Below are 24,610 nucleotides of genomic sequence, written 5' to 3'. Positions count from 1 at the left end.
GCGTAAACATCGCTTACGCGGTTATAGCTGAGTCAGCGCGTCAATCTTTCTTCTTTTTCGCTGTTTGGCGACAATTGCAGATTTCAAGTTTAGCCAGGTCCTTCTCCATCTAGGTCTAGGAAGTCCTCCTCTTCCTCTGCTTACCTCAGCGAGTACTGCAACAAATACTTTCAGAGCTGGAGTGTTTTCATCCATTCGGATGACATAACTTAGCCAGTATAGCCGCTGTCTCTTAATTGGTTGAACTATGTCAATTTCGTCGTATATCGCTCACAGCTCTTTAAGGATTGGAATGAGCCACTTTTGAATGTAATATCATATCTCAAAAACTATTTGACGAACTTGAGATTACTTAGCATTGTGTGAAACACATACTTAGGGCCGAAGTAAATCCTATAAGCTTCTTAAGAGTCTACACCCTTCCCACGTTGCCCTCAACAACAACGTTCGTTGACTTTAACGTGGTTACCTACCGTCGACGGCCTAACACCACGGTGCTGAAGAGCACAGCCCTAAACAGTGCAAGCATGAATGCCAATTGTTTCGAGGTCCATCTTAACTCCCTGCCGTACTTTAAGTTCGGCTCCTACCCGCAATGCAACTTCACATTGAACTAACACAAGGACAGTGCTGCCTGCATTTTGGGTTTAAGCCATTATCACCACGAATCTCCAAGTGAGCTGACCGAAATTACAGCGTGCTCCAAAGTTTTACTTCTCCCCGTGGCAGCAGAATATAGTCTCCGCTCAGACCTTGTAGTCGAAACTACTTCCTGTTGGGCACCCACTCAACTCATGACTGGTGACAGGGAATATTGTAAAAAAAAAAGACAAAGCCTTTACAGAAAACGTAAGACATCTTGTGCATTAAAATTAAAATTCTTATCGTCACACCCGCTGGTGGAAAATTCCCTCGCCAATCTGGTCTATGTTACGTAAAAAGAATGGACCCGGCCAAGAACTGTGAACTCGTCAACATTCTTTAAATATTTTATTATTAAATAAAATAAATTTTCGTCTACCGTCGGCAAAGAAATTGAGCCATATTTTCCCTGTTTATAATGCAAATATTAAGGTTTCCGTCAGTATTGTTAATTTTATGCAACTGTCTTTCAGCAACCTCTATGACATAGAGTCTTAACCAAAAACCCTTAGATACAATTCAGACATATTGTATTATGAGTGCAGAAATATAGCATCTGAATTTGAGCTTAAAATCGATTGTTATGTAGAAGTTGTGAGCCAGATACTCTTATTATTAAAATAACAGACTTAACTTACATATAAATTTAACTTCATTTTATTTATTTTTCACAGAGTATTTGATCGTGACGGCAACGGCTTCATTACCCGCGACGAGCTGCAAACCGCCATGGAAATGATTGGAGAACCCCTCTCAGAAACGCAACTCACACAATTATTGGCCATAGCCGATTTGGATCAAGACGGCCGAATTAATTACGAAGGTAGGTCAATTTAGCACACTTCTTCACACAAACACACAAAGAATGCTGTATCTAACCACATACAGAGTTGCACGTGTATGTGTATGTGAAATGCAATATTTGCGCTAAAAAGTTGCAAGCAGTAATTTTACAGTGCATTAACCTAAACACGACAAAGGTCGACTATGACGCACATCGCTACAGCACGAACACACAGAAACAAACGTGCGCATATGCATAAAATAACAATTATATAGATATATATGCGTTTGTGTATATATTTGCATATATACATATATGTAATTATAATATGTGTTTATTGAATAAACTCTTAAGATTTTAATCTGAAAAGTTGTAACAACATTTTCGCGTTATTATTCAAGGTTATGCCACCCTTGCAATGTTGGGGCTTAGCATAAATGATATAAATATTCTCAAACATATGTAAATGCAAATTTATTTACATATATAAATAAGTGAGGATACCAGAAATCACTATTCGTGCAAAGTTTTATCCAATCAATGTAATTGGCTCTTGATTTGTAAACTGGATAGTGAAAGAATAAGATGGAATTTAAAAATGTGTTAGTTATATGTGAAGTAGGCATGGTTTTTATCTGATATCGCCAATTTTTGCACTGTAATGTAGAAAAGACAGGATAATATTAGCTACAGAATTTGGTTGAAATCGTTCGAGTAGGTCACGAGATATGCATTTTCGCCTGAATGTGGGCGTCCAAAGTTGACACCGGGTCCTATAAAGCCCTCTTGCGCCAACCTGGGCTAAAATCGAATGCCTCTGACGCCTTTAGATATTGATTTAACACATTTTCAATACATTAAAAAAACTGTTATATGGAGAGTGCGAGGAGTTTTAATCCGAACCTGACTAATTTAGTAAGGTTAGGGACCCAAACAAATTTGCCCTCAGAGAATTTATTTATTATACCTTAAATGGGTTGGGAGATGTGCACATTAAACGTTTTAGAGATTTTAGAAGCCACGGCCACTTTTTGTAATACAATATAATTTCGCCTTGCATGCCAAGAACGTGTGTTCCAAGTTTCATTACATTCGATAGCAAAAAATCCATTTTTTGAAGTTCACGAGTGGATACAACTCCTTAAATTTTATCAAAGTGTAAGTTTTTCCGCAACTTGAATCATTACAACTAATGGAAGGAGACTGTTATACTAACAATAATTATTTTTCTACAATTAGCGAGCATAAAGAAAGTCTTAATCAATTATTTCTCAGTATAGCCTCCTTTTGATTCAATACACTTAAGCTAGTGATGTTCAAGCTATTTTTAACCGTCTAAAGGTCTATCACATAACCCTCCGTGGCGGCGATGAGATCCTCATTTGACTCAAATTTCGGTCTGTGAAGCGACTTTTTCAACTTTAAATAAAAAAGCAGTCACACTTCGAAAAATCTGGTTAATACGTTGGGCAGAAGTTCGTAGCCTAATTCGTCTAATTTGGACAAGGCAACGGCGGAGGTATGAACTGTAAAGCCTTGGACTCTGGTCTATACTAGTGGTTCCATGTTTCATCGATAGTTGGCGGTTTTAACGGCGGATGCAGTGGTCTCACGTTTTTACTTGTTTTCTGGAAAGAACAAACATGGCACCCACCCATGTATACTAATTGCTTTCTCAATCACAATATCTCGTTAAGGATATGACCCACGCGGTTTTTTGAGATGCCTACTCTTATAATAATATTGTGTGACTTAATTAAAACATATAGTTTACATATATATACATACATATACATATATCCTTTTCTACAATAAAAAACTGTTTTAAAATACAAGTTCGTACCATTAAAAAGTAATAGCAACATCTCAATATAAACTTTCACTTTCACACACTCATTTCGCGATCCTCTCTTTTCTATTTTTAAGATTTTTGCTTATTCCAGAGCGATACAATTTGTGCTAATTATTATTGCACAAATTATGAAGTTAACGAACCGACCGGCGTCTTTAGTAAATATGTACAAACATAACAGTGTACAGACGGCACTGACACTTGCTTTCTAAAAATAAGAGCCTTCTGCAAGCAGACGCTTACGTACATATGACGGTAATGTGTTGATGAGAATTCTTAAAACAAACAGCGACAAGTGCACGGGCAGACACATTTACACATCTACACAAATCAGCATAATACTACTGATTTGAAGTAAAACAATTTAATGTCGCCTTTTGATGAACGGTTGAATGACATGTGACCCTAGCTTTGAGTGTTGCATGCTGTCAAACGTTGACGGATGGCGCTAGAGAGGTTACTAACCCTAAATACATGTTATAAACATTCCTATGCTCATGTATGCTCTTTCGTTTGTATAAAACTCTTTGGGGCGTAATGAAAAGCTCTATTTGACTTGCACATTTTCTTAGTCCTTTCTATTCTCTTTAAAATTCGTTTCTAGTTCACTCCTTTTCAACTCAATTGCCATATCTGTAATATTAAGGAACTGAGAAGTGATTAATCACAAAATTTTAACAATCCTTTTTTTGGTATTTCGAAGTATGTTTCATCCGGCATATGTACATATGTATACCAATCAGATAACTTTTCCAATCTATGAAATAAGACTTATTTCTAAAATTAAGTGCCTTTAGTTATCTGCATTTTTTATTTATTTCATTTGCATGGTTTCGTTAAATCTTTACACGTTTTCTAATTTGTCAATCTGATTCCGATAATTCGGTTTGTACGGCAGGTATACGGCTATTCCGACAAATGATCAGCTTCTTAGAGAAAAAAGGACGTGAGCAAAATTTGTAATTGATATCTTACTAAATGAGGGAATAGTTCTCGTATATACTATCTGACGGACACGCAGACGACTAAATCGATTCAGCTCGTTCCGCCGATCATTTATTTTATAGAGTAAACTTAATATGTATATCCTTTTCAGGATATAATAATCCAAATATTGTTTTCGCTATTGCTTTTACCGTCCGTTAAAGTTGATTAGACTTCTTAGTTAGGAAACAACAGGCAAATTTTAAACAAATTGGGTACATAACTTTACCTTGAAAACCTCTATAGTTTAAATACCACTACTTGGTATTTGATCTCACTTTTACATCCTTCTATATCTTCTCGCAGTCCAGTAAATAAAGTTCTCTTAAACTTAGTTAAATAACGCATGTAACAGATAAAGCGAAACTTCATACTTTTAATGAGAAGTCACAATTTTTAGTTGTTAACATAAAATTTCATTATGATATTTAAAAAAAAAATTCAAAAATTACTTTAAAAAATATTTTCCATCAAATCCTGAAAATTTCACTAATTTATCTTTAACGGTTGATTTAAAAACAATTTTTTTTATAAAAGTGCCTATAATTTTCAATTAAAAAAAATTATAGTTAAAATTAAAATTTTCAAAAATAGTTTGGTGAATAAGTTTCTAAATGCATCCACTTGAAAAAAATATAAATGGATTTAATTTTTGTTATCAAATGGACAATTGGGGTCCACTTGACGTGATCTTGCTCTTGACTGTAATTATAGCCGGTAAGGTTTTCTGATTTCCGAAATAATAAGCTTTTATGTTTTAATTTGGGATCTACAAGTTTAAAGGAGAACTTCTTGAGTGATAGCCTCTAAAAAATCTAAAAAAACTATTGTGTCAATCGCTTTTTAAATATTACGGATATACTCGTACATATAGTATTTATAAATACTTTAAGAATATAAACTAGCATAAGAAACATATCGAAAATTGTTCACGTTGAATGCGATCTCGAAAAGCGACAAAAAAGGCCTCGCCTGTGCCAGTAATTTTGGACGAAACATAAAAAACTTCTCTTGAAGAACTAAAGCCGCTCGACCTTCCCAAGTGATATCGCTTCGCTCTATGGTCTCATGAAAAGATCCAAGAAGATCCGATGACTTCGAGGCAAGTTTTGTTCAGCGATGAGGCCCGTTTCTGGCTCAATGGGTATGTAAGCAAGCAAACTTGCCGCATTTGGGACGAAAAGTAACCTGAAGAGATACAAGAGCTGCCATTTTATCCAAAAAAATAAGGGTTTGGTGTGGTTTGAAGAAAGGTTAGAATCTAAGGTCCATATTTCTTCAAGAATGATACAAGTGAAAACGTAACCGTCAAGGGCGACCGCGCTATGATAATCGACTATTTGATGACTGAAATTGAAGCACGTGTTCTCGTCGACATTTGGTTTCAACAAGACGGCGCCGTTTCCCATACAACGCATCACTCATTAGAGTACACTTCGGAGAGCTGATAATTTTACGTTTTGGGCCAGTCCAATCGACATGAAGATCGTGTGATATCACACCGTTAGACTTTTTCCTGTGGGGATATGTAAAGTATAAAGTCTATGTGAACCATCCTGCTTCGATTCAGGTCTTGAAGCAAAACATCACGCGCGCCATTCGCCAGTTACCAGTCGAAATGCTCGAACAAGTCAACGAAAATTGAACTGAACGGATGAACCATCTGAGACGTAGCTGTGGCCAACATTTGAGAGAAAGATAATGAAAAGAGAATATTAATAAAAAATTCTCCATTAAATTTGAAGTTTCTGTGTTTTTTCTTTAAGAAAGTAGGGAACATCAAAATGGATCACTCCTTATAGTTTTCCACTAACTTTTGCCATTTTCTTTTTATACATACATATGTACATATATGTACAAATTTCTAAATATGATTTTTTATTCTCTTTTCTTGCAGAATTTACGAGACTTTTACTTTAAAGTGATGAACATCCATAAAACTGAGCATACTTACAAATATTAGCGAAGCAACTACAATGTCAACAACAAATATATGCAACAGTTTATATACACACATATACATATATATTTACAACAGTGCAGCATACTCAAGTTACATAAGTACTAAGCAGAAATATGTTTAATATCGAACTCTTCTTGACAAAAACAAAAACTAAATAAAAACATAATTTTGTAAGTTTGTCAGCGTTTATCTGCTGGATCAGAAGCAAGCTAAGCAGCAGCGGGAGGGTGGTGCAACAACAAACACACTCATACATATAACACATGCATATGTATGTATATGTAGGTATGGCTGTTGGAAGGGGACCACGAAAGTCACAAAAGATTAACATTTTAGTTAATAGGTTGTTAATTTAAAGCATTAAATTTATTTATGTATAGTTTCACACATACAAAAAAAACACCAACACACAAACAATGATAAACACATATACATACCTATAGTTAGTTTAAGTTAATTTTTAATTGTAATAAAAACAGTACAGTAATGTGAAAGTGAATAGAAGCGTTTTGTAAAGAACTTAAGATTTTGACATTTTCTTATAAAATTATGAATATGAAATTTAATTAAAATATAACAATTTAAAAAGTAATGAAATTATTCAATTATAAAGCCTAAATTAATTGCATGGAATTTTACAGATTCGTAAGAAATATAGAAAAACAAAATAATTCGTATAAGTCTGAGCGCGAGAGTGATAAATTTTTGTGTTAAGGGTGCTGCAAAATAAATGTTTCAAAATTCAGCTATGTGAGAGCTAAAAAATGTTTATTTGAAAACAAAAACAAAAAGCTGTTCAGATGATGATTTATGTACCGATGCAAGCTAAAATAAATAAGAAATATATATGCAACAAAATGTAACGCAATTTGCAACAAAATTAATTAATATTTACAATAAAAACTAAAAAACTTAAATTTTCCATATTGTCTTACCACAAAACCAAAAAAAAAAAAACAAAAAAGAACACCTGAATTAAATTTTAAAACTCTTACTATTCTTAATTATCCGTTTTATAAAGCTCTATAACTCACATGTGTGTGTGTATGTATATGCATATGTGTACATACATACATACAAGTTATATGTATACATACGTATTCGTATGTTATCTAATATGTGCATTATTACTTAGCTTTGTTCGAAACAAACTTAATTATATGCATACAAATAAATATACAAGCATAAACATACTTAATCCATACATACATACAAATATGTTATGTATTTTGGAAATGGCATAGAAATTAAAAAAAGAAAAGAATATTTTGTAAAGTTATTTGAATAAATAAAAAGATAAATAAAATTAATTGTTGATTATAAACCAACAGATCAATTTATTTATTAGAGTGTTTTTCTTTTGACATACCATACTCGAACGAAACTACAAAGAGAACAAGTCATTGAAATCTTAATTTGCCACAAAGTACTTAGCCTATAAAAGACATAGAAATATTCGAAACCACCTATTCACCTTCTAGAAATATTTCAAAACAAAACGTACTCGCACGGAGCCAGACCATTCTCCCGGTGAATAGGGTAGCAAAGCGAAACCTGGTCCGACCAATTTGGCTGTGGAACTGCAAATATTTGAGTCGATGTGTTTTCATGGTAGAAGGGTATTTTTATTTAAAAACTTTTTTTCCAAATGACAGAGTTTAAGTCGATGTAGATCACATCTTGTGAGTCCCAGAAAAACGCATTTCCGGCCAATAGAACAGTCTTCATCTCCTACGAAGCAGTTTCGCCAGCGGAACTCCACTGCTGCAACTGTATTGAAGTGGACTCACGATTGTGCGATAGCTCAGCTACATACATATATTGTGACAAAAAAGCACCAGGAAATTTTAATTTTAACTCCCCGGGTAAATGATATTTCAAAAAAATGTATTTTGTATGTCAACAAGTTGCAAGTGCGTTGCAATTTTTACAATAAATAAAAATATAGAGGAAAGAATTTGTCTAAAATTTTGTATTCTTAACCAAATTACAGGATCGGAATCATTGCGAATTTCAGAAAAAACTTACGGTGATCCAATTTTCTCAAAAACACAAGCTTACGAATACAAAGCCATAAAAGACGGTCGAATGATCGTTGAAGACATGCCTCCTTCAGCCTCTTCAACTAATGAAAATTTAAAAAAAGTGAAGGATACAGTGCTTTAAAATCGTGATGCAAGTGGCAGAGATATGGCAAGAGAGTTCGACATCTGTTTCTGTTCTGTAGATTTTTTAGGTATGAAACTCGTTCTTGCTGGACTCGTCCCGATAAAGCTGATTTTTTTTTTCAAAAATAGTACGAATTCCGATCCTACATTCATGGAGACCATTATAACTGTCGATGACACAATTACCGGAATGGAGGGAAAAAAAGGAGCCGAAACCAAAAAAGCACGTCAAAGCCGCTCAAAAAGCAAGGTGAAGCTCATTGTTTCTTCTATATTCGTGGTTTCCTCATGAGAGGAGTTCTAATTGGCCGTACTGAGGGGTTTGCGTGAAAACATCCGTTGAATCCGCCTGTAATTGTGGAAGAACAATTCATGGATTCTACACGATGATAATGCGCCATCGTATCGAGTCACGATTGTGACCGAACTTAAAGCCAAAAACGTAATGAATACCATCGATCAACCATCATATTCACCAGATTTAGCTCCGTGTGATTTTTGCAAACTGAAATTACCGCTCCTGGAATCCATTTTCGGTGGGTGAAAGATATAAAACAAAATTCGCTGAAGGCCATACCAAAAAGTGATAAAGAAAAATCTTGATTTTGATCGTGAAGGTGCCTTGTCAAGTTTTTCATGCAAGAACTTGAGATCCGTAGAGCAGTCTCTTGGGAAGAAAAGGACGTAAGCAAAGTTTCAGATCGATATCGAAAAAACTAAGAAACTAGTTCGCCTATATAAAGACGATCTGGTGAACGGCTAAATCGGTTATTCTTAAAGAACTTAAACTACAACAACTAAACTCACCCAGCGCAAATATTATAAGAACCCCTGCCGACAGTTTAAAAATGGATGAAATCGGATAATAACCCCGCTCACTCCCCATATAACGGTATTGTTAATAAATAACTTAAAGCGCAATAAATCAATAACTAAATACGCCAAGTACATTCAAGTTTACCCGCGAGATGGTATGATTAACGGCTTTAACGGAGCCGGGTCAAAATTCGACGATGGGCGTGGCACCGCCCACTCTTAGGTAAAACATTTATATTTGTGTTGAATGAATAAAATTGGGTGAAAACACGTCCTAGACCCCATATAACTAACAGGCCTTATGAACGTGAAGGCTTTAATCCTTGCAGCTAGCTAGAGTATGAAAAAAATTATAGTATTCTTTCACGCTATTCGAGACTAGAAATATTAAGAGATACAAGTACATATGTATATCGAAGAAAAGAATGGTATACACACAATCAAAACCAAAAAATATACGCACTTGAACATATTAGTGTTTTAACAAAAAACATATTTAGAAATGTAAATATCGAATATATCAAACTACTTTGTTCTGAACTCTGCTATAACATTTAAGAAAAAATAATAGGCAATTAAATTTTTTTTATGTTCGAAACGTCGTATTATGTGAAATAGACATCAAAATTTGCTTTTAATTTTTGTTACATATATATTTTCGAGTGCGTTGTTTGCAGCAAACAAAAATTCGCTAAAAATATTAATCTATTAATATTTGTATAAAAACTGCAAATAAAATTGCAACGCCGTGTTTTTCAGTGGAATTTAAATATAAAAAATAACAACTAGAGTCAGCAATGTCTGACGAAAAATCCGAAAAAAAGGAATTTGATATTGAAGATGAACATTTAGAAAAAATTGAAAGATACAAGGAACCAGAAAAACGTTTCCCGGCTGGGGAGTCGGTAAGTTTTAAAAAATAAATATATTTTAGAACAAGTAAATTGTGCATTAAAATTTTGAAGCATAACAAAGCAAGAAAAAACTTCTAACTTCATGTCGTCAAGAAAGCAAGAATATTTATATTAATGAAATATTATAATCAATGTATTACATTTTGTAATCAAACGTTTCTATTAATATTCACGTTTATCGCTGACTGAAACTACCGTATTTTATTATTTCAACTCGTTGAACGTACCTTGCGTTCTGACGTAACAACCACACTTTGACATTTGTATCGCATGTACTACATTTTCATCCTCCACGGAAAATTTCTTTTTTTAAGCCGAATGTAAAGAAAGTGCGTGTGGTTTTTCCCCAGTTGTGTACATATATGGCGGACTAAGAAAATCGATTATATTTTCCACTTAAACGCAATACTATATTGATGCGAATATAAACGCAAATCGAATTAATTCATAATCCGGGTGATCCTCGTGTTTTGGTTTCAGTTGTTTTACATTTTCTTATTATTTCTGTGCTTTGCAAAGGAATTTTAGCTGATTGGTTAGAAGCAGTCACTTGAAATTGTATCAAGCTGTGCTTTTAAAATACAATAAAGCATATTACCAAGTATACATCCATTCTTCCACATATACCGTAGAGCGACGTAGGAGTACGTCGCGTAAAAAATAGCAAAAGTGGATTCCGTAAAGATTGAAGATTTAATGGATTCTGATCCTGATATCGAAATCATCGAAAAGGATAGCGGAATGTCATCATTGGGCGGAAGCAAGGACGAAACACCAGAACGACGGGCAATTGAAAAAGCTGTAAGCATTTATTCCGAAAGCACTAAGAACCCAAAGGAATACGATTCAAGTTTCATAAATGCTTTTAAAATATCGAAGAAAAATTAAATATTCATGAACGCCAAGATTTGTAGTATTTTTTTAATCATAAAGAAGTCAATATGTTATATCTCATTTATTGTGCATAGAAATAATTGTGTGCATCTTTTTTGTTACAGACGGCGCCTAAAAATTCAGACGATGAAAACTATGACGACGTAAGTTTTTTAAATGTATATTTATTTAAGTTTTTTTCAAATAATTACAGAAAAATCAATCATGTTTACAGCAACCATTTGCATAACCTCACTTTGATTAGGCAATCATACTGTGCATACCTGCATATAAACCGTTTAATTTAATTAACTCTTATCAGTGACATTAAACATTTTTGTCGCATACAAAACAATGAGACTTAACTCAAACTCTTGTAAAGATATGGAAAAAAACACTAACACTAAATATGAAGTTATCTTGTTACAATACTTTCTGAAATATGTTTTATTATAAACAAAACCGCAATAATACTACACTTATTTTGCAGGAGCCAGATGAAACTCTAGGCGAACGTCTTTGGGGCCTTACAGAAATGTTCCCAGAACCGGTACGACGGTTAACTGGCAAAATGGTCGATCTTACAACCACCAGCATTAAGGGTCTTTACTCGTTTTCGTGCAATGCTTCCTGGATCTTCTTTACGAGTTCAGTTATTTTGTTTGCACCCGTCATATTTGAAACGGAACGCGCACAAATGGAAGAGATGCAAAAGTCCCAGCAAAAGCAGGTGCTACTAGGTCCAGGTACGGCGATGGACCGTGCTGGTCCACCACCATCGTTACCACTTATTCGTTAAGTTCGTACAACTTCTACTGATAAATTTGTAAGAAAAGAAAGAAAATACCCCGCAAATCATAACAATTAATCCTCTTCAAATTAATCAATAATAACAATAGGACAGAGGAAAATTCCTGTAACGCGTTCATCGTTTATTGATAAACAAAAATGCAATTTTCTTGTAGACGTAAAATAAAATTAATTACTATTGAAAATACTTAAAATGTTTATATTAAACGCAAACGTAAACTTTATATATAGATAACTACAAACTACCATGTTATTAACGCACTAATATGGGGAACATATATAAAAGGACAGCGAATTTTGGCAAAATTGAAATTAAACTGCTATCCAATTACACAAAAATATGAAACATAACGACAATGTTAAAACTAAATTGCGCGCATTAATAAATGTATTGTATTTATGAAAAACTTAGAAATGAAATACAGAAGTAAAACACTGCAAATTTAAGAGTACACACTTAACAACTAGACACTGGTGCTAAAATGGCTAACGACATTGGCATTGTTTTACACGATCGTCTTATGCAAACACATTTAAATCCAGTGGTTGGCTAGATTGTCGCATAACCGACGCCATTACACCTTCGCTGTCAGTTATACGGATATTCGTATTGCTTCGTCGATATTTGTGCCAATATTTTTTATCATTCAATGTTGAAATAACATAAATTTTTTGGTCGCTTTTCGGCGGTGGCGGCTCGTCATATACTTTACCCCCAGCGCATTCGATTATCTCTAAACAATTGCAATATAAAGCGATCATTAATAAATATGACTAATTACTTGTGTGACACTTACGTTTAATTTCTGATGGGCGTGGCAAAATGCTAGGAGTTGTTACGAAATCATAGCCCTGAAACAGCTTTTGAGTTCTAGCCAATTCCAATGATTTAAATAAGGAGAATTTATGTCGTTTTTCAAAGTCGTGGTCTCTGAAGAAATGTGTAATTCCACGCGGTACCGTTTTTGTACTATTGAACGATTGCAGCCACTTTGATGTCACAATCGGTATGCCTTTGGCCATTGCAATTAAAAACTTTAGTGTTCGATTGCCTTTATCCATAACTAAAACATCCGCATCAGTGGGATCATTTGCCACGCACCAATTGCCTGGAAATTAATCATATTGATTCACAGTTTTAATTGTTTAAACGAAAATACTAACCCGGCGAGTTTTCAACCAAACTTTGAAATAACTTTGGTTCAACCATAGTCATTGCAATCTGCAAGATACGTGCCTAGAAGATAAAATTAAGATTTAATAACTTGCTACAAACAAGTAGATTATAATAATATTACATTGCTCCTCAATTTTTTGCTTTCCTCAACTGATGGTTCCCCGGCACTACGTTTGCGATTATGATCTTTTGCAGAGGTTTTAGATTCCGGTTCGTTATTTTCAAGCACCTTACCAGTATTTGACGCATTGGCTGAAGTTTTGTCATCTTCATCGTCGGAATTATTTTTTCCCCGTTTTTCGACTTCTCGAGCTTTCTTTTTTGATGCACTGCGCGATGATGATGTTGATTTTGTCGACGTAATACTTTCTTGAGAATCGGTTTTGGAGCGTGAGCGAGTAACGCGTTCTAAAAATAAATATTTATGTTTGCAAATAGTTTTATAGTATGTTATTTTAACTGACTTTTGCTGATTTCTGGTTTATCTGTATGTTCAATTTTCGGCAGTTTCGCTGGTGTAGGTCCAGCTGTTGAACAGGTTGCTGCATCATTATCCTTCTCACTAGTTCTGGACTTAAGTCTCGTTATTCTTCTCGTAGGTGCCTCTTCAATTTCATCTGTGTTTTTATCTTTTGATGATACATTTTTATTCTGCTTCTTATGTTTCTCGTTTTTTTCTACTTCTTTTTTGTGATCAACTTTTCGTGATCCCGCTTCTATTTCATGTTTGTGTTCATCTTTTTTTGAAATATTTTTCGTTGACTTCTTACGTTCTTCTCTTTTTTCATCTTCTTCAACGTGCTTATTATTTCTTCCACTACTCCGTCGATTGCCTGAAGATGGTTCAAGCTTTCCGTCAGTTTTAGACATTTCCTTGGTTGAGTTTTTAATTGACGGTGGTGAACTTTTTGGTTTCTTTAAATATGATTTTTCTTCCAATTTTTTTTCCGGTTTTTCCAAAATCGCCTCCTCTTTAGCACTTTGATCTTTTTTGTTGCTACCAAGTTTTTTAACATCAGCACGATCTTCCTGTTTAATCATAGGACTTTTTGCCGGAACATATTTCGTAAGAGGCTGTTTTTCTTTCACATTACACAGTAGTTTGTCAAAATCTGTAGAGTCTTTTCTTTTATCCAATTTGTTTAACTCTAGTGATTCCTCTTCAGAATTAGATCCAAATAGGTTACGTTTATGATTAGGCATTTTAACATGTTCCTCAGAAAGTAAATCAAATTTTTCACAAATCCATTTAGGTGTACATAAGAGCGATCCTTCAGCTTCCGATTGTGAACTGTTTATACTAGAAGTACTTCTTTTAGATCCTTTATTTATTTTATTTAAGTTTGGCTTTTTGAATAAAGCTTGTTCTCCTTCTTTTCTTGCAGAACCGTTATCTGTTTCGTTCGAATAGTCACCATCACTTTTTGCTTTTGCCTTAATTTCATTTGGGGTTATTGTTAAATTGGGCTTTGGTCTCACCGCAGGCTTAATTGTCTTATCATTTGGTTCTGTTTTATTCCAGATTTTTGATTGACTCACTGAATCGTTCAAATTACTTGTAAATATTTGAGTCGGTGCCAACAAACTAGTATTCTCCTGGATATTTTCAATTGTAGTCGTTGCGCTCTTATCAAAAGATCTAGAAGCTACTAAATTTCCTTCTGCAAAAGGCAACCAATTTGTTAATAAAAAAATACAAGTGTCTTTATTTTACCTTTAATTGGTGCGAAAACCTGTGTTTGTTCCAGACTGAAATCTGTGTTAGCAATATTTTCTTTTCCGCTTAATGATAATTCTTCGCTAGTATGGGTGAGGCCAGTCACTACTGGAGTTGGTTGCTTTGATATAGGCACAAATACCTGTGTGGCCATCATATCGACTTCCTCCGCATATCCATCACCACCAATTACTTCATTCACTTGGCCTTCCTTAAGAATATCCTTTTCAAGATTTTCTACCGTCGATCCATTAGTATTAGCTTGCACATTAATTTGTGCCATTTCTGGCAAGTCAAATAAATCTGGAGTACAAACATCGTCTCGCTCTGTGCATATTGTATTTTGAGCGGTGTCGTTCGATGTTCCATTTTTTGGTGCTTGAGTGTTCAATGCCTCAATTTCAACATCACATTTATCAATTTGCGATACATCTAAAAAAAATGAATTTCGTTTAAGTGAATATTTAAACATATTATGTATTTTATTACCTTCATCTACATCCATATTCAGCGTCACGTCAGTCAATATAACTGGTTTGTGTTGAATATTCGGTATGACCAAAGATGAAAACATTGCCTCATCGTCGTCACCATCTTCAAATAAGTTCTCATTGAAATCTTGAGTGCAGATACGAATAAAATCGCCAGATTTTTGTAAATTTGAACCTAATTCCGAAGCTTCATACGATTGTTCGGTTTTAGAAGGCATTTGCGTTTCTGGTATAAAAGATTCGTCACAGAAACTTTTTCCATCATATGATTGATTTCGTGAAGAACTTAATATACTTGAGTTTCCAATAGAAGCTCTTTGTTTCATGTTTTGAGTTTCAGGAATGTCAAAACTCTCATTTCTTGTATCATTCAATAGTGACACATCAGGGGAGCTAAATAAGCGAGTACTCGTGTTAGATAATGAGGATCTTGGCGCTCTTTGAGTCGGTGCCAGAAATGGGTCTGCAAAATTTAAATTCTCTACTTCCTGTAATTAAAAATAGATTTTTAATTGTTTAGACCACCAAAAAATATATTTATACTTTCCTTCAAGCTTCCACTTAATTCACCAAAGCGCAATTCAGAATTAACATTTATAATTTCCTTGATCATCGGATTCAAACGTTTGTTATCCACAAAAGTTCCGGAAGCACTATATAAATCAAATATATATATCTTACTGCTGGAAACATCGACAATGCAGTGTTTTGTGTCCACACTCTGCAAAAATATGTTTCAATTTTTTATAAATTTTCTTCTAAAAAATCTTTACCTGTGATTTTAACGGAATGTCCACACATTGTTTGATGTTTTCCCCATCTTTCCAGCATCCAATCAAATATAATTTTCCTGCCACCAAATCGTATTGATTGGAATCGACGTCCAGCGTCCATTTCTAGCTCAAAATATTATTCAAATGTTAATTAATCGGGAACAAAAGAGCCAATTGTTACCTTTTCAGACATTTCAAATTAACTGCGGTCTACAACTATAATATCTATTTTAGGTAATTTTCTATTTTAATGAAATATAGAAAATAAATCCCGCGCCATTTCAATCAAAAAATCTTATTTATAAAGATGAAAACAAAATAAATCGACATAATCGATTGTTATTCTCCTTTGAGGTAACAGCAAGTCGTTACACAATATTTTATTAGGGATGTCCTCGCAAGAATAAAACTTTGTCTCAAAGTGGTGATTGTTAAAGGAGGAAATAAAAATATGTAATTTACAGTAATTAGGCTGTTGTGTTTTTATATTAAATAATTTTCTTTAAATAATTTAATTAAGAAATCTTGTAAATTTTGCAAATTATCGATTAATTGACTCAAAAACACCATAGTGTCTCTACTTTCATTTATATATTGATGCAATAGGATATGAGTACCTGAGTAATAATAATTTCCGTTTATATGTGTCCGAAATAACCAATTAAGCAATATTTAATTTATTACTATCCGTGCCATTACTAATGATTAACGATTAACTCGTATTTGTATTATCGAAATGGGTTTGTGAAGTTTGTAATTTACCAATCGCTACGTTGCACTTCTCTATATTAACTAGACCTTTTTGACTTTTCATTGCCAGTGAAAGAAAAAAATCTTATATTTGACGGAAGTTTATAGATTTATAATATTTTAGTTTTTGCATTTTTTACTGATTTTACAAGCGCACTCAATTGAAACATAGAAAATTTAAATTGTGAAAGTTACCACGTCAACATACGCGATTGAATTGTCAATTTGCAGCGATTTGTGACTTGAATTCAGAAGAAAAAGTAATATGTGCATTTTGAAGGTGCGTAACAAGTACATATATAACAAAAAAAAACTAAAAACCGTAAAGTGAAAAATTTATTCCAAAGGAGTGCAACGTAACAGGCATTATTAATTTGAAAAGTCATTATAATTAAATAAAATAAAAAAGTGAAAAATTAGTTTCATAATGCGAACTCATAGGATTCGACAGTATTCATGCATATAACAGTGACAAACTGAGGTTATTGCCAGGAAAATAATATTCACCTATGTTTTCAACATATAATGAACGTTTTTTAATCATTCATACTACCACTCCCCTATGGATGAACTTATCTCATTATTGATCATGCGACAAACTCGGGACGTCAACAGCAATAACAACACAATTGATATTTTGGAAGTCTCCGACATAGCCCGACTTGCCCTACTTCCTTCCACATCCTCACCCTCACACTAACTTTTGAGCTGGCATTGGCCTCACACTCGCCCTATATATAATTACAAATAAAAATACCAGTTTATTTGGTTGGCTCTTATGCGATGGCCTACGCACTTTTCCTCTTTTTCATATTTATGAGAAAAATCCATTTTCAAAGTGTATGGTATATTCTCCCGTTTCCGTTGCTCTTGCTCTTAGTGGCAACAGCAAAAGTTTTAATTGTGACGTTAAAGATAATTTCCTCAAAGTGAAATAGCTATGGACAGCAGATTTATGTTGCAGATCTTTATTGTAGTTAAAGCAACATAACGGCAGCGCTGTCGACGACAAATATAGATGCATATGTACGTTCATCATGGTGACGCGATGTAAGCATTCGTGGCTATTATTTGTTGTTTTCTTTGCCATCGTCAAAACATCTAACAAATTTTCTTTGTTTCTGCTTGCAATGCTTACGTACACAAAAGCAAAGTAGTCGCAGTCACCAATTCCGCCGTCGACGCTGGCATCAACCATCTGATTGCTGCTTTAAATTATTTGTTAGCTTTTATTATTGCAATGCGATATTGAAGTACATATACAAAATACCATATATAAGCGCATATAAATAAAAATATATATACGACTGCATATATTTAATATATATTATACAAATATAAATGCTTGTTGATTTCTTGCAATTATGTACTTACATTTCATCGTTTATGACATATTCACAATTTGAAACTGAAATATTTTTTTATTTCACAAAGATATCAAATTGAAATTTTATTAATAGTTGCATTAGCATACGCATCTTCTGCTCAGTTTTTCTGTGGAGGTTGCCGCTGCTGACGTTCATTTAGTATTTACTGTTCCGTTTCTTTGTAGTTTAGTGTTCATAGTGTAATTTGTTCCTTTTTATGACCATTATTTTGTGTAAATAATTCAATGAAAATTAAGATTTGATGCTGTTAAATTGAAAACATTTGCATTTATGGAACATTAATAGATATTAATATGGTAATTCTAAAAATAGTTCCGTAAGTCCAAAAATACATTTTTAACGAGAGGTGGAAAAATAGAATATGTACATTCATGTCTGTGCACATATGTATGTATTTATGTAAAATTTAATATTTCCAGAATTAAATGTATTTACTTTATAATGCAATTGATAAAAAAATGTGATTATACTCATATTTATTTAGGTGCATATTGAACATAAAATATCTCATTCACTTGCTATTACGTACATGAATTTATCTTCCGGAATCAACTATTAAAAAGTGATGCTTTACAATGACACTCCAGCATGTATCTCTTTATATATAAATAAAGCTTAACATACCAAAAGTAGTGAGCATAGGGATTTCCTAAAAAAAAATTAACACATAGATTAAGCTATATTGTGTGTCATTATATATTATAGCATTTTTCGTAAATATAATCATTTGCATTATTATTTCACAAAGTATTGAAATTAAGTTTGGTGCTTTAAGCGTGTTTTGATAATGATTTTGACGTTATATATATTAGTTTGCTGACTTACTATATGTATTAGTTTGCTGACTTACTATATCCTTATATCCTGAATAGTGTCCTTATATATGTAAATAAGTATTGAAAATTTTTTATATAACGAGATACATATCGTCACAAAATTTGGTACGGAATATTGCTTAAAGCAACGGTACAATCTCCGAAAAAATTGTTCACATCAGATTAAATCGAAGATAAAGTTTTTTCTTGTTTTACGTTCATTTATAGCAACAGGTACTAATAAACATTTTTTTTTTATTTCAGAATGCCGATTCAGGCGCCTTCATGGACAGATTTCCTCTTCTGTCCCATTTGTTGCAATGAGTTCGCTGTTAATCAACGTCTACCAATAAGTTTGGGATGTGGTCACACCATATGTCGCCAGTGTCTGTCCACCTTACACAATCGACAATGTCCTTTCGATCAAGTACACTATTATTAAACAGTTTTCTGTGTATCATTAATTTTCAAATAACATCTTTTACATCCATTAGACTTCCATAACAACCGATGTCGACAATCTGCCCATAAATAACGCTCTACTACAGTTGGTTAGCACTAACACAAATACCAACAATAACAACAATGCTGGAAATATTAGCGAAAACCGATTTAGCAGTGGGGGTAATGACGGGGCCTCAGGGAATGACGGTGAAACGAACACTTCCACCAGACATACACCACCTAGTGTACGTCAGTTAAGTCCTGAAGATTTAAAATGCTATAATATGGCGAACAAATGTATAGAAAGTTTGGCACTGTATCTAAAATCTCTTGTTACTAATAATGGAAATTTCGGAAGTCCTCTTTCGCGACCGATGCAACGTAAACTTGTATCTTTAGTCAATACTCAGTTGATGGAACGTGAGGGACGCGAACGTGTTTTGCGAGCTGCTCGTTCATTGGGCGAGCGTACTGTTACCGAACTAATTCTGCAACATCAAAATCCCTTACAGCTCAGTTCAAACCTATGGGCAGCGGTTCGCTCTCGTGGTTGCCAATTTCTGGGTCCAGCCATGCAGGAGGAAGTTTTAAAACTGGTTTTGCAGGCTCTTGAAGACGGTACGGCATATTCGCGTAAGGTGTTGGTAATGTATGTGGTACAACGGCTAGAACCACGTTTTCCACAAGCCTCGAAAACTAGTATTGGTCATGTTGTACAGCTTTTATATCGAGCCAGCTGCTTTAAGGTATCGAAACGTGAAGCAGACTCGTCACTTATGCAATTGAAGGAAGAGTTTCGTACTTACGATGCCCTACGACGCGAACATGATGCTCAAATCGTACAAATAGCCACTGAAGCCGGTCTACGCATAGCGCCAGATCAATGGTCTTCCCTTCTGTACGGAGACACAGTGCATAAGTCACATATGCAAAGCATTATCGACAAACTACAAACGCCGTCCTCATTTGCACAGTCCGTACAAGAATTGGTTATAGCTCTACAACGCACCGGAGATCCGGCTAATTTGTCAGGTCTAAGGATTCATCTGAAACATTTAGCCGGTATTGATCCGTCTTTGGAAAGTCCGCCATCATCGTGGCAGGATGTAGCTAAAGCATTAGAATCAGTGCATGAAGTGGTGGTGGGACTAGTGGATTTCGTACAACATCACGGCAATCGGAAGCTACAAGAATGCACAGCGGGTCAAACAAGTACGAATACCAAGTATAAAATAAGTTTATGTCGAGATTTGACAGTGAGACGTAACTGTCCACGTGGTTCCAGCTGCACTTTTGCGCATTCTGAAGAAGAATTGGAAAAATATCGTGCTAAGAATCGTAAAAACACAAAGCCGGGTAGCAACGTTCCCCACTCGGTTATAGGCCCGATAACGGCTGGTAGTGCGAATAGCTCAAACAATAGCAAAAACGATTTTACATCGCATACTCATCCACATAACCATGGACACAATCAACACAATCCCCATGCTATGGTCCTGCTGCATCCCGGAAATGATAATTCCGCACCAGCCTCAACGGCTACGTCGCCATTGAGATTTGACAGTCTACAGTCGATGCATAACAAATTACCTCGCGGCAGTTATGGTGATGCCTCGTCATCATTGCAAACGCACGGGCCAACAGGTGCACATCATCACATGCGTTCATTGCATCATAGTCCAATTCCCCCTAATACCGGTCAGACAGTGCCTACACCCCCTACTGCACATCGTTATGACGCATCTGCTTTTGGCTCCACATTAAATTATCCCGTATCAACAACTGGAGTACCATCACGTATGCCTCAGGGTTTGGCAAACATCAATAACTCACCAATAACGATGCGAAATTCTAGTGGCGGTATACTTTCATCAAGATCTTTTCCAAATACATTGCAACCGCCGCCAACACATACTCATCATCCCTTACCTCCGAATATGTCTACCAATAACCCACCGAAATATCACAACAATAACAATGTGACCACATCTTTGGGAAGTCCGCTATCTAATAAGGGAATTTATAATGCATTATCTGCTGAATTTTACAATACACCGATCATGGGTACGAACACACGTGCATCCTCTTTATTTAGCAGTAATCAAACTACAGCTGCTGGTGTTGCGGGAAATAGTGGAGGTATGAATGGAAAGAATAACGCAGATATAAAAGGTGATAAGCTCAGGTTAGCCCAAATTAGTGGCATGTGGGATCAGCACCAACATCAGCATATGGTAAATGCATCAACTACCGCCGAAATATTAAGTGGAACTACCGGACTTGGAGGTTCACCATCGCATCAATCTGCATCACTGTACCCATCCAGCGATAAAGTGTCTATATTTGGTAAGAAAGTTAACAACGTCAACATGAATCTTAATATAACACTCAATGGTCTTGCGGTCGCTGATCAGTATATGTTCAAGAATGATTACGGCGGCGCAAACGCTGTTCTCCCATCATTGACTGGCATACCAAATAACAACAAAGATAGTTTAATGAGTAATGATATACCAACTCAACGATCTTTCTGGAATGCGCATAATAGCAATATGGTTAGTGGTGGTAACTTTGCCGATAGTACGCAGGAACGTAATACAATTGCACATAATATGAGTATAAATGCGTCACCTGGACCATTTCGTGATCGTGATAGTTTCGTACGTTCTGATTCTATATTGGATGACGATGCCGCTACTTTTGAAGTGCCTGCAACATCAGCAGGCATGGGTAGCAAATTTGGTCCCATCTGTCCAATGTACAAAGGACATAGTAGCACGGCGGCCGAAGTTTCCCACACTAATACATATCTTGATAGCTGGAGTAGTGGCGATATTCGAAATCAGACGGCAAACAAGGAACACCCATTGTTGGAGCGAAGTTCTTCTGGCGACATCAACTACTCAGTATTTTCAAATGATACCGAGAACAGTCTGGCATTGCAATTTCGACAACAACTACAGCGCTCGGCAAATGGTCAGCAGCAACATCAGCAACGTTTACTCCAAAATCAGCAGCAGCAACAACAACAACAACAATCGCACAGACCATCGGCATTTGATAATTTCAATAGCATGCAAAACACGCTGCTGCCTGATTTGTCATTCAATCACAGCGGTTTAGAGAGAGATCGCACTTCCGCGGGCGAGGAAAGAGTTAATTTTGAATTAGGCTATAATGCGTTCCAAAGTATGTTGGCCAATGCAGACAGTAATGCTAATATGGACATAAATAAGGTTAGCATACTTTCTTACTTTATATTGAAAATATATGTAAATGGTTGGTAATTAATTATAATCAATACAGGGTTCCTCAATGTGGAGCAGTGGCATTAAATCAGCGGATGCAACTTTCTGGAATGACGCGATTTCCACAGCAGCTGCAAAAAACAAGGAATTGCAGCTTCAACGGCAGCAGCAACAGCAACAATATCAACAATTGTTGAGCAAAGGTCGGAACAGTGAGGAAGGCAGCATTGATAGTAGTCGAATGAGAGATATTGAGCAAGAACTTTCGGAAATCGTAGACAAAAGTTGGTCAAATGCCGATGACAGTGGTATTAAGTTGCAATAAAACTAAAGCTATTGCAGGTAAGATAGCAACAGATCACAATAGCAGTGTATTAACCGATGAAAACGGAACAACAACTGAAGCAAATGGAGGCTCTTCAAACAAAAGAAAAAATGAACAAATGTGATCATAAATTGTTTCCATAATTTACTTGCAATAATTTTGCAAAACTATACGAAGTGAATAGTAATCATCGGTCGAATATTACTAAGCTGAGCAACTTAAAACATGCACAGACACTGATCCTTTTCAACGAAGGTTGATAGTAACATAAACAATACAATTTAGATAATTATGTGTTTTGAAAAGTAAAACTCACCCAAACGTGAGTGCAAAAAACACAAGTTATCACAAGTTGAGAGGGCCAAATATCCCACTGCTGATGTCACGACATATTAAGTATATTTCTCTTTATTTTTAGCGAATTTCTTGCATTGGAAACTTTCTGTGTTCTGTATAGTTTAGAAATGTAGATAGGAGACGGCTCTTTTACGCATTAATTGCAAATTGCAATAATTAGATGTGAGCCTTCTTGTGTATATCGTGTAGAAAACGTGTATAGAAATGTAATGCGCGAAAAACAACTAATTATTAATTGTAAATGTAAATTTTTTGTATTAGATATTCTTACAATCGATTATAAAAATGAATAGCGATACTAATAATTCTGAAGACGTGATCAATATGAAACTATATTTTATAGACATTTAATGAAAACAAAAACTCAAAAATAATATATAATATTTTTGTATAAATGCAAACACTAATCGCATGATGTCGCTTTTATGCAGCCACACTACTCTACTCTTCTTTTTACACATACATACATATAAGATGCCCATCAGGAAGTATATAAATAAATAAACAAATCAATAACAAAATTAGTTAATATTTATGCGACAGCGTATTAGTGCTTGGCCCACTGCTTTTACTTCTCTGACTGACATAGAAAACGTCACTATTAACTAAAAACAAAAATATATACATATACACATACAGAACAGCGTCTTCGCTGAGGTGAACTTATTTTCCGCTGGGCAAATTAACATACACACATAAAACACAATATTATAACAAAGAATACATTTAATATAATTAAATTTAAAATTATTATATACAAGCATATATCTACTATATATTATATATTTCTTAAAGAAATTTAAATTACGCTATTGTGCGATGTAAGCTGAGATCATAATATGACAATGATAATTTTTTGATGAAATTGGTGTTTTTTAAATAATTACCTTTTTGTCTGAAAAATATGATTATGAAATAGAAAATTTATACATAACAAATTTATAAAACAAACGAAAAATAATAAAAAAAAAACAACTCTATGTATATATAAAATGATTATATATGTATGTATATGTACTATACTTGATAAATATCGACAAATGCGTGAGCAAAACGATGTTGTTTGTTTTTGACATTGCTTTTATCATCCGTTAATAGTCCTGCGCGTTTAGAATTCTTTTTTTATTGCTAGTTCGATTATGATTCTGATTCTAATTGTATTTGTAATTGTTACCTATTCGTAGGCGTTTAAAGATTGCTCCTATTTATTATTATAAATATGTATGTAGAAAATGAAAGAAACTATGTAGTTGTAATATAACTCAAATTAAATATAAATAACATGAACATAAATATAATTTGCTATTATGCAAACTTAT

The 24,610-nt window shown here is 34.5% G+C and overlaps 4 protein-coding genes across 4 annotated transcripts in view; 3 read left to right on the top strand and 1 right to left on the bottom strand.

The window, feature by feature from the left end:
* LOC120777308 (calcium-binding protein E63-1) overlaps positions 1-6,655 on the top strand; it is a 123,975-nt gene extending 117,320 nt beyond the window's left edge. Inside the window, exons 4-5 of the mRNA XM_040108547.1 lie at positions 1,317-1,465; positions 6,160-6,655. Of these exons, the coding sequence (XP_039964481.1) occupies positions 1,317-1,465; positions 6,160-6,182 (172 nt within the window). The 3' untranslated portion in view covers positions 6,183-6,655. The remainder of the gene's footprint in view (positions 1-1,316; positions 1,466-6,159) is intronic.
* Positions 6,656-10,379: 3,724 nt separating this feature from the next.
* Positions 10,380-11,993, top strand: LOC120776795 (mitochondrial import receptor subunit TOM22 homolog). The gene is made up of 3 exons (XM_040107781.1): positions 10,380-10,924; positions 11,122-11,160; positions 11,487-11,993. The coding sequence occupies exons 1-3, from the start codon at positions 10,820-10,822 to the stop codon at positions 11,793-11,795; spliced, it is 453 nt and encodes a 150-aa protein (XP_039963715.1). The 5' UTR covers positions 10,380-10,819; the 3' UTR covers positions 11,796-11,993.
* A 179-nt stretch (positions 11,994-12,172) lies between these two features.
* Positions 12,173-16,251, bottom strand: LOC120776794 (mediator of DNA damage checkpoint protein 1). Its single transcript, XM_040107780.1, has 10 exons — positions 16,146-16,251; positions 15,965-16,087; positions 15,735-15,912; positions 15,190-15,675; positions 14,698-15,132; positions 13,448-14,644; positions 13,105-13,391; positions 12,971-13,043; positions 12,604-12,915; positions 12,173-12,540 (listed from the first exon to the last, which is right to left on the bottom strand). Exons 1-10 carry the CDS (start codon positions 16,155-16,157, stop codon positions 12,326-12,328), a joined length of 3,318 nt encoding a protein of 1,105 aa, XP_039963714.1. The 5' UTR covers positions 16,158-16,251; the 3' UTR covers positions 12,173-12,325.
* Positions 16,252-16,817: 566 nt separating this feature from the next.
* LOC120777025 (roquin-1) lies at positions 16,818-24,222 on the top strand. The gene is made up of 4 exons (XM_040108137.1): positions 16,818-16,994; positions 19,182-19,344; positions 19,412-22,597; positions 22,668-24,222. Exons 2-4 carry the CDS (start codon positions 19,183-19,185, stop codon positions 22,932-22,934), a joined length of 3,615 nt encoding a protein of 1,204 aa, XP_039964071.1. The 5' UTR covers positions 16,818-16,994; position 19,182; the 3' UTR covers positions 22,935-24,222.
* The last annotated feature ends 388 nt before the right edge of the window (positions 24,223-24,610 follow it).

This window comes from Bactrocera tryoni, chromosome 5 (assembly GCF_016617805.1).
Source record: "Bactrocera tryoni isolate S06 chromosome 5, CSIRO_BtryS06_freeze2, whole genome shotgun sequence".
Classification (NCBI taxonomy): domain Eukaryota; kingdom Metazoa; phylum Arthropoda; class Insecta; order Diptera; family Tephritidae; genus Bactrocera; species Bactrocera tryoni.
Note: the sequence above shows the minus strand (reverse complement) of the source record. Positions and strands in the feature narration are given on the sequence as shown.

Bases quoted from the DNA above. Each gene is read 5' to 3' on its own strand.
- LOC120777025 (XM_040108137.1), top strand. From the start codon at position 19,183: ATGCCGATTCAGGCGCCTTCATGGACAGATTTCCTCTTCTGTCCCATT. The intron at 19,345-19,411 runs GTACACTATTAT...TACATCCATTAG, and splicing joins GACAATGTCCTTTCGATCAA to ACTTCCATAACAACCGATGT. The intron at 22,598-22,667 runs GTTAGCATACTT...TAATCAATACAG, and splicing joins CTAATATGGACATAAATAAG to GGTTCCTCAATGTGGAGCAG.
- LOC120776794 (XM_040107780.1), bottom strand. The intron at 15,913-15,964 runs GTAAAGATTTTT...ATATTTTTGCAG, and splicing joins ACATTCCGTTAAAATCACAG to AGTGTGGACACAAAACACTG. The intron at 15,676-15,734 runs GTATAAATATAT...AATTACAGGAAG, and splicing joins AAGTGGAAGCTTGAAGGAAA to TAGAGAATTTAAATTTTGCA.
- LOC120776795 (XM_040107781.1), top strand. From the start codon at position 10,820: ATGGATTCTGATCCTGATATCGAAATCATCGAAAAGGATAGCGGAATG. The intron at 10,925-11,121 runs GTAAGCATTTAT...TTTTTGTTACAG, and splicing joins GACGGGCAATTGAAAAAGCT to ACGGCGCCTAAAAATTCAGA. The intron at 11,161-11,486 runs GTAAGTTTTTTA...CTTATTTTGCAG, and splicing joins ACGATGAAAACTATGACGAC to GAGCCAGATGAAACTCTAGG.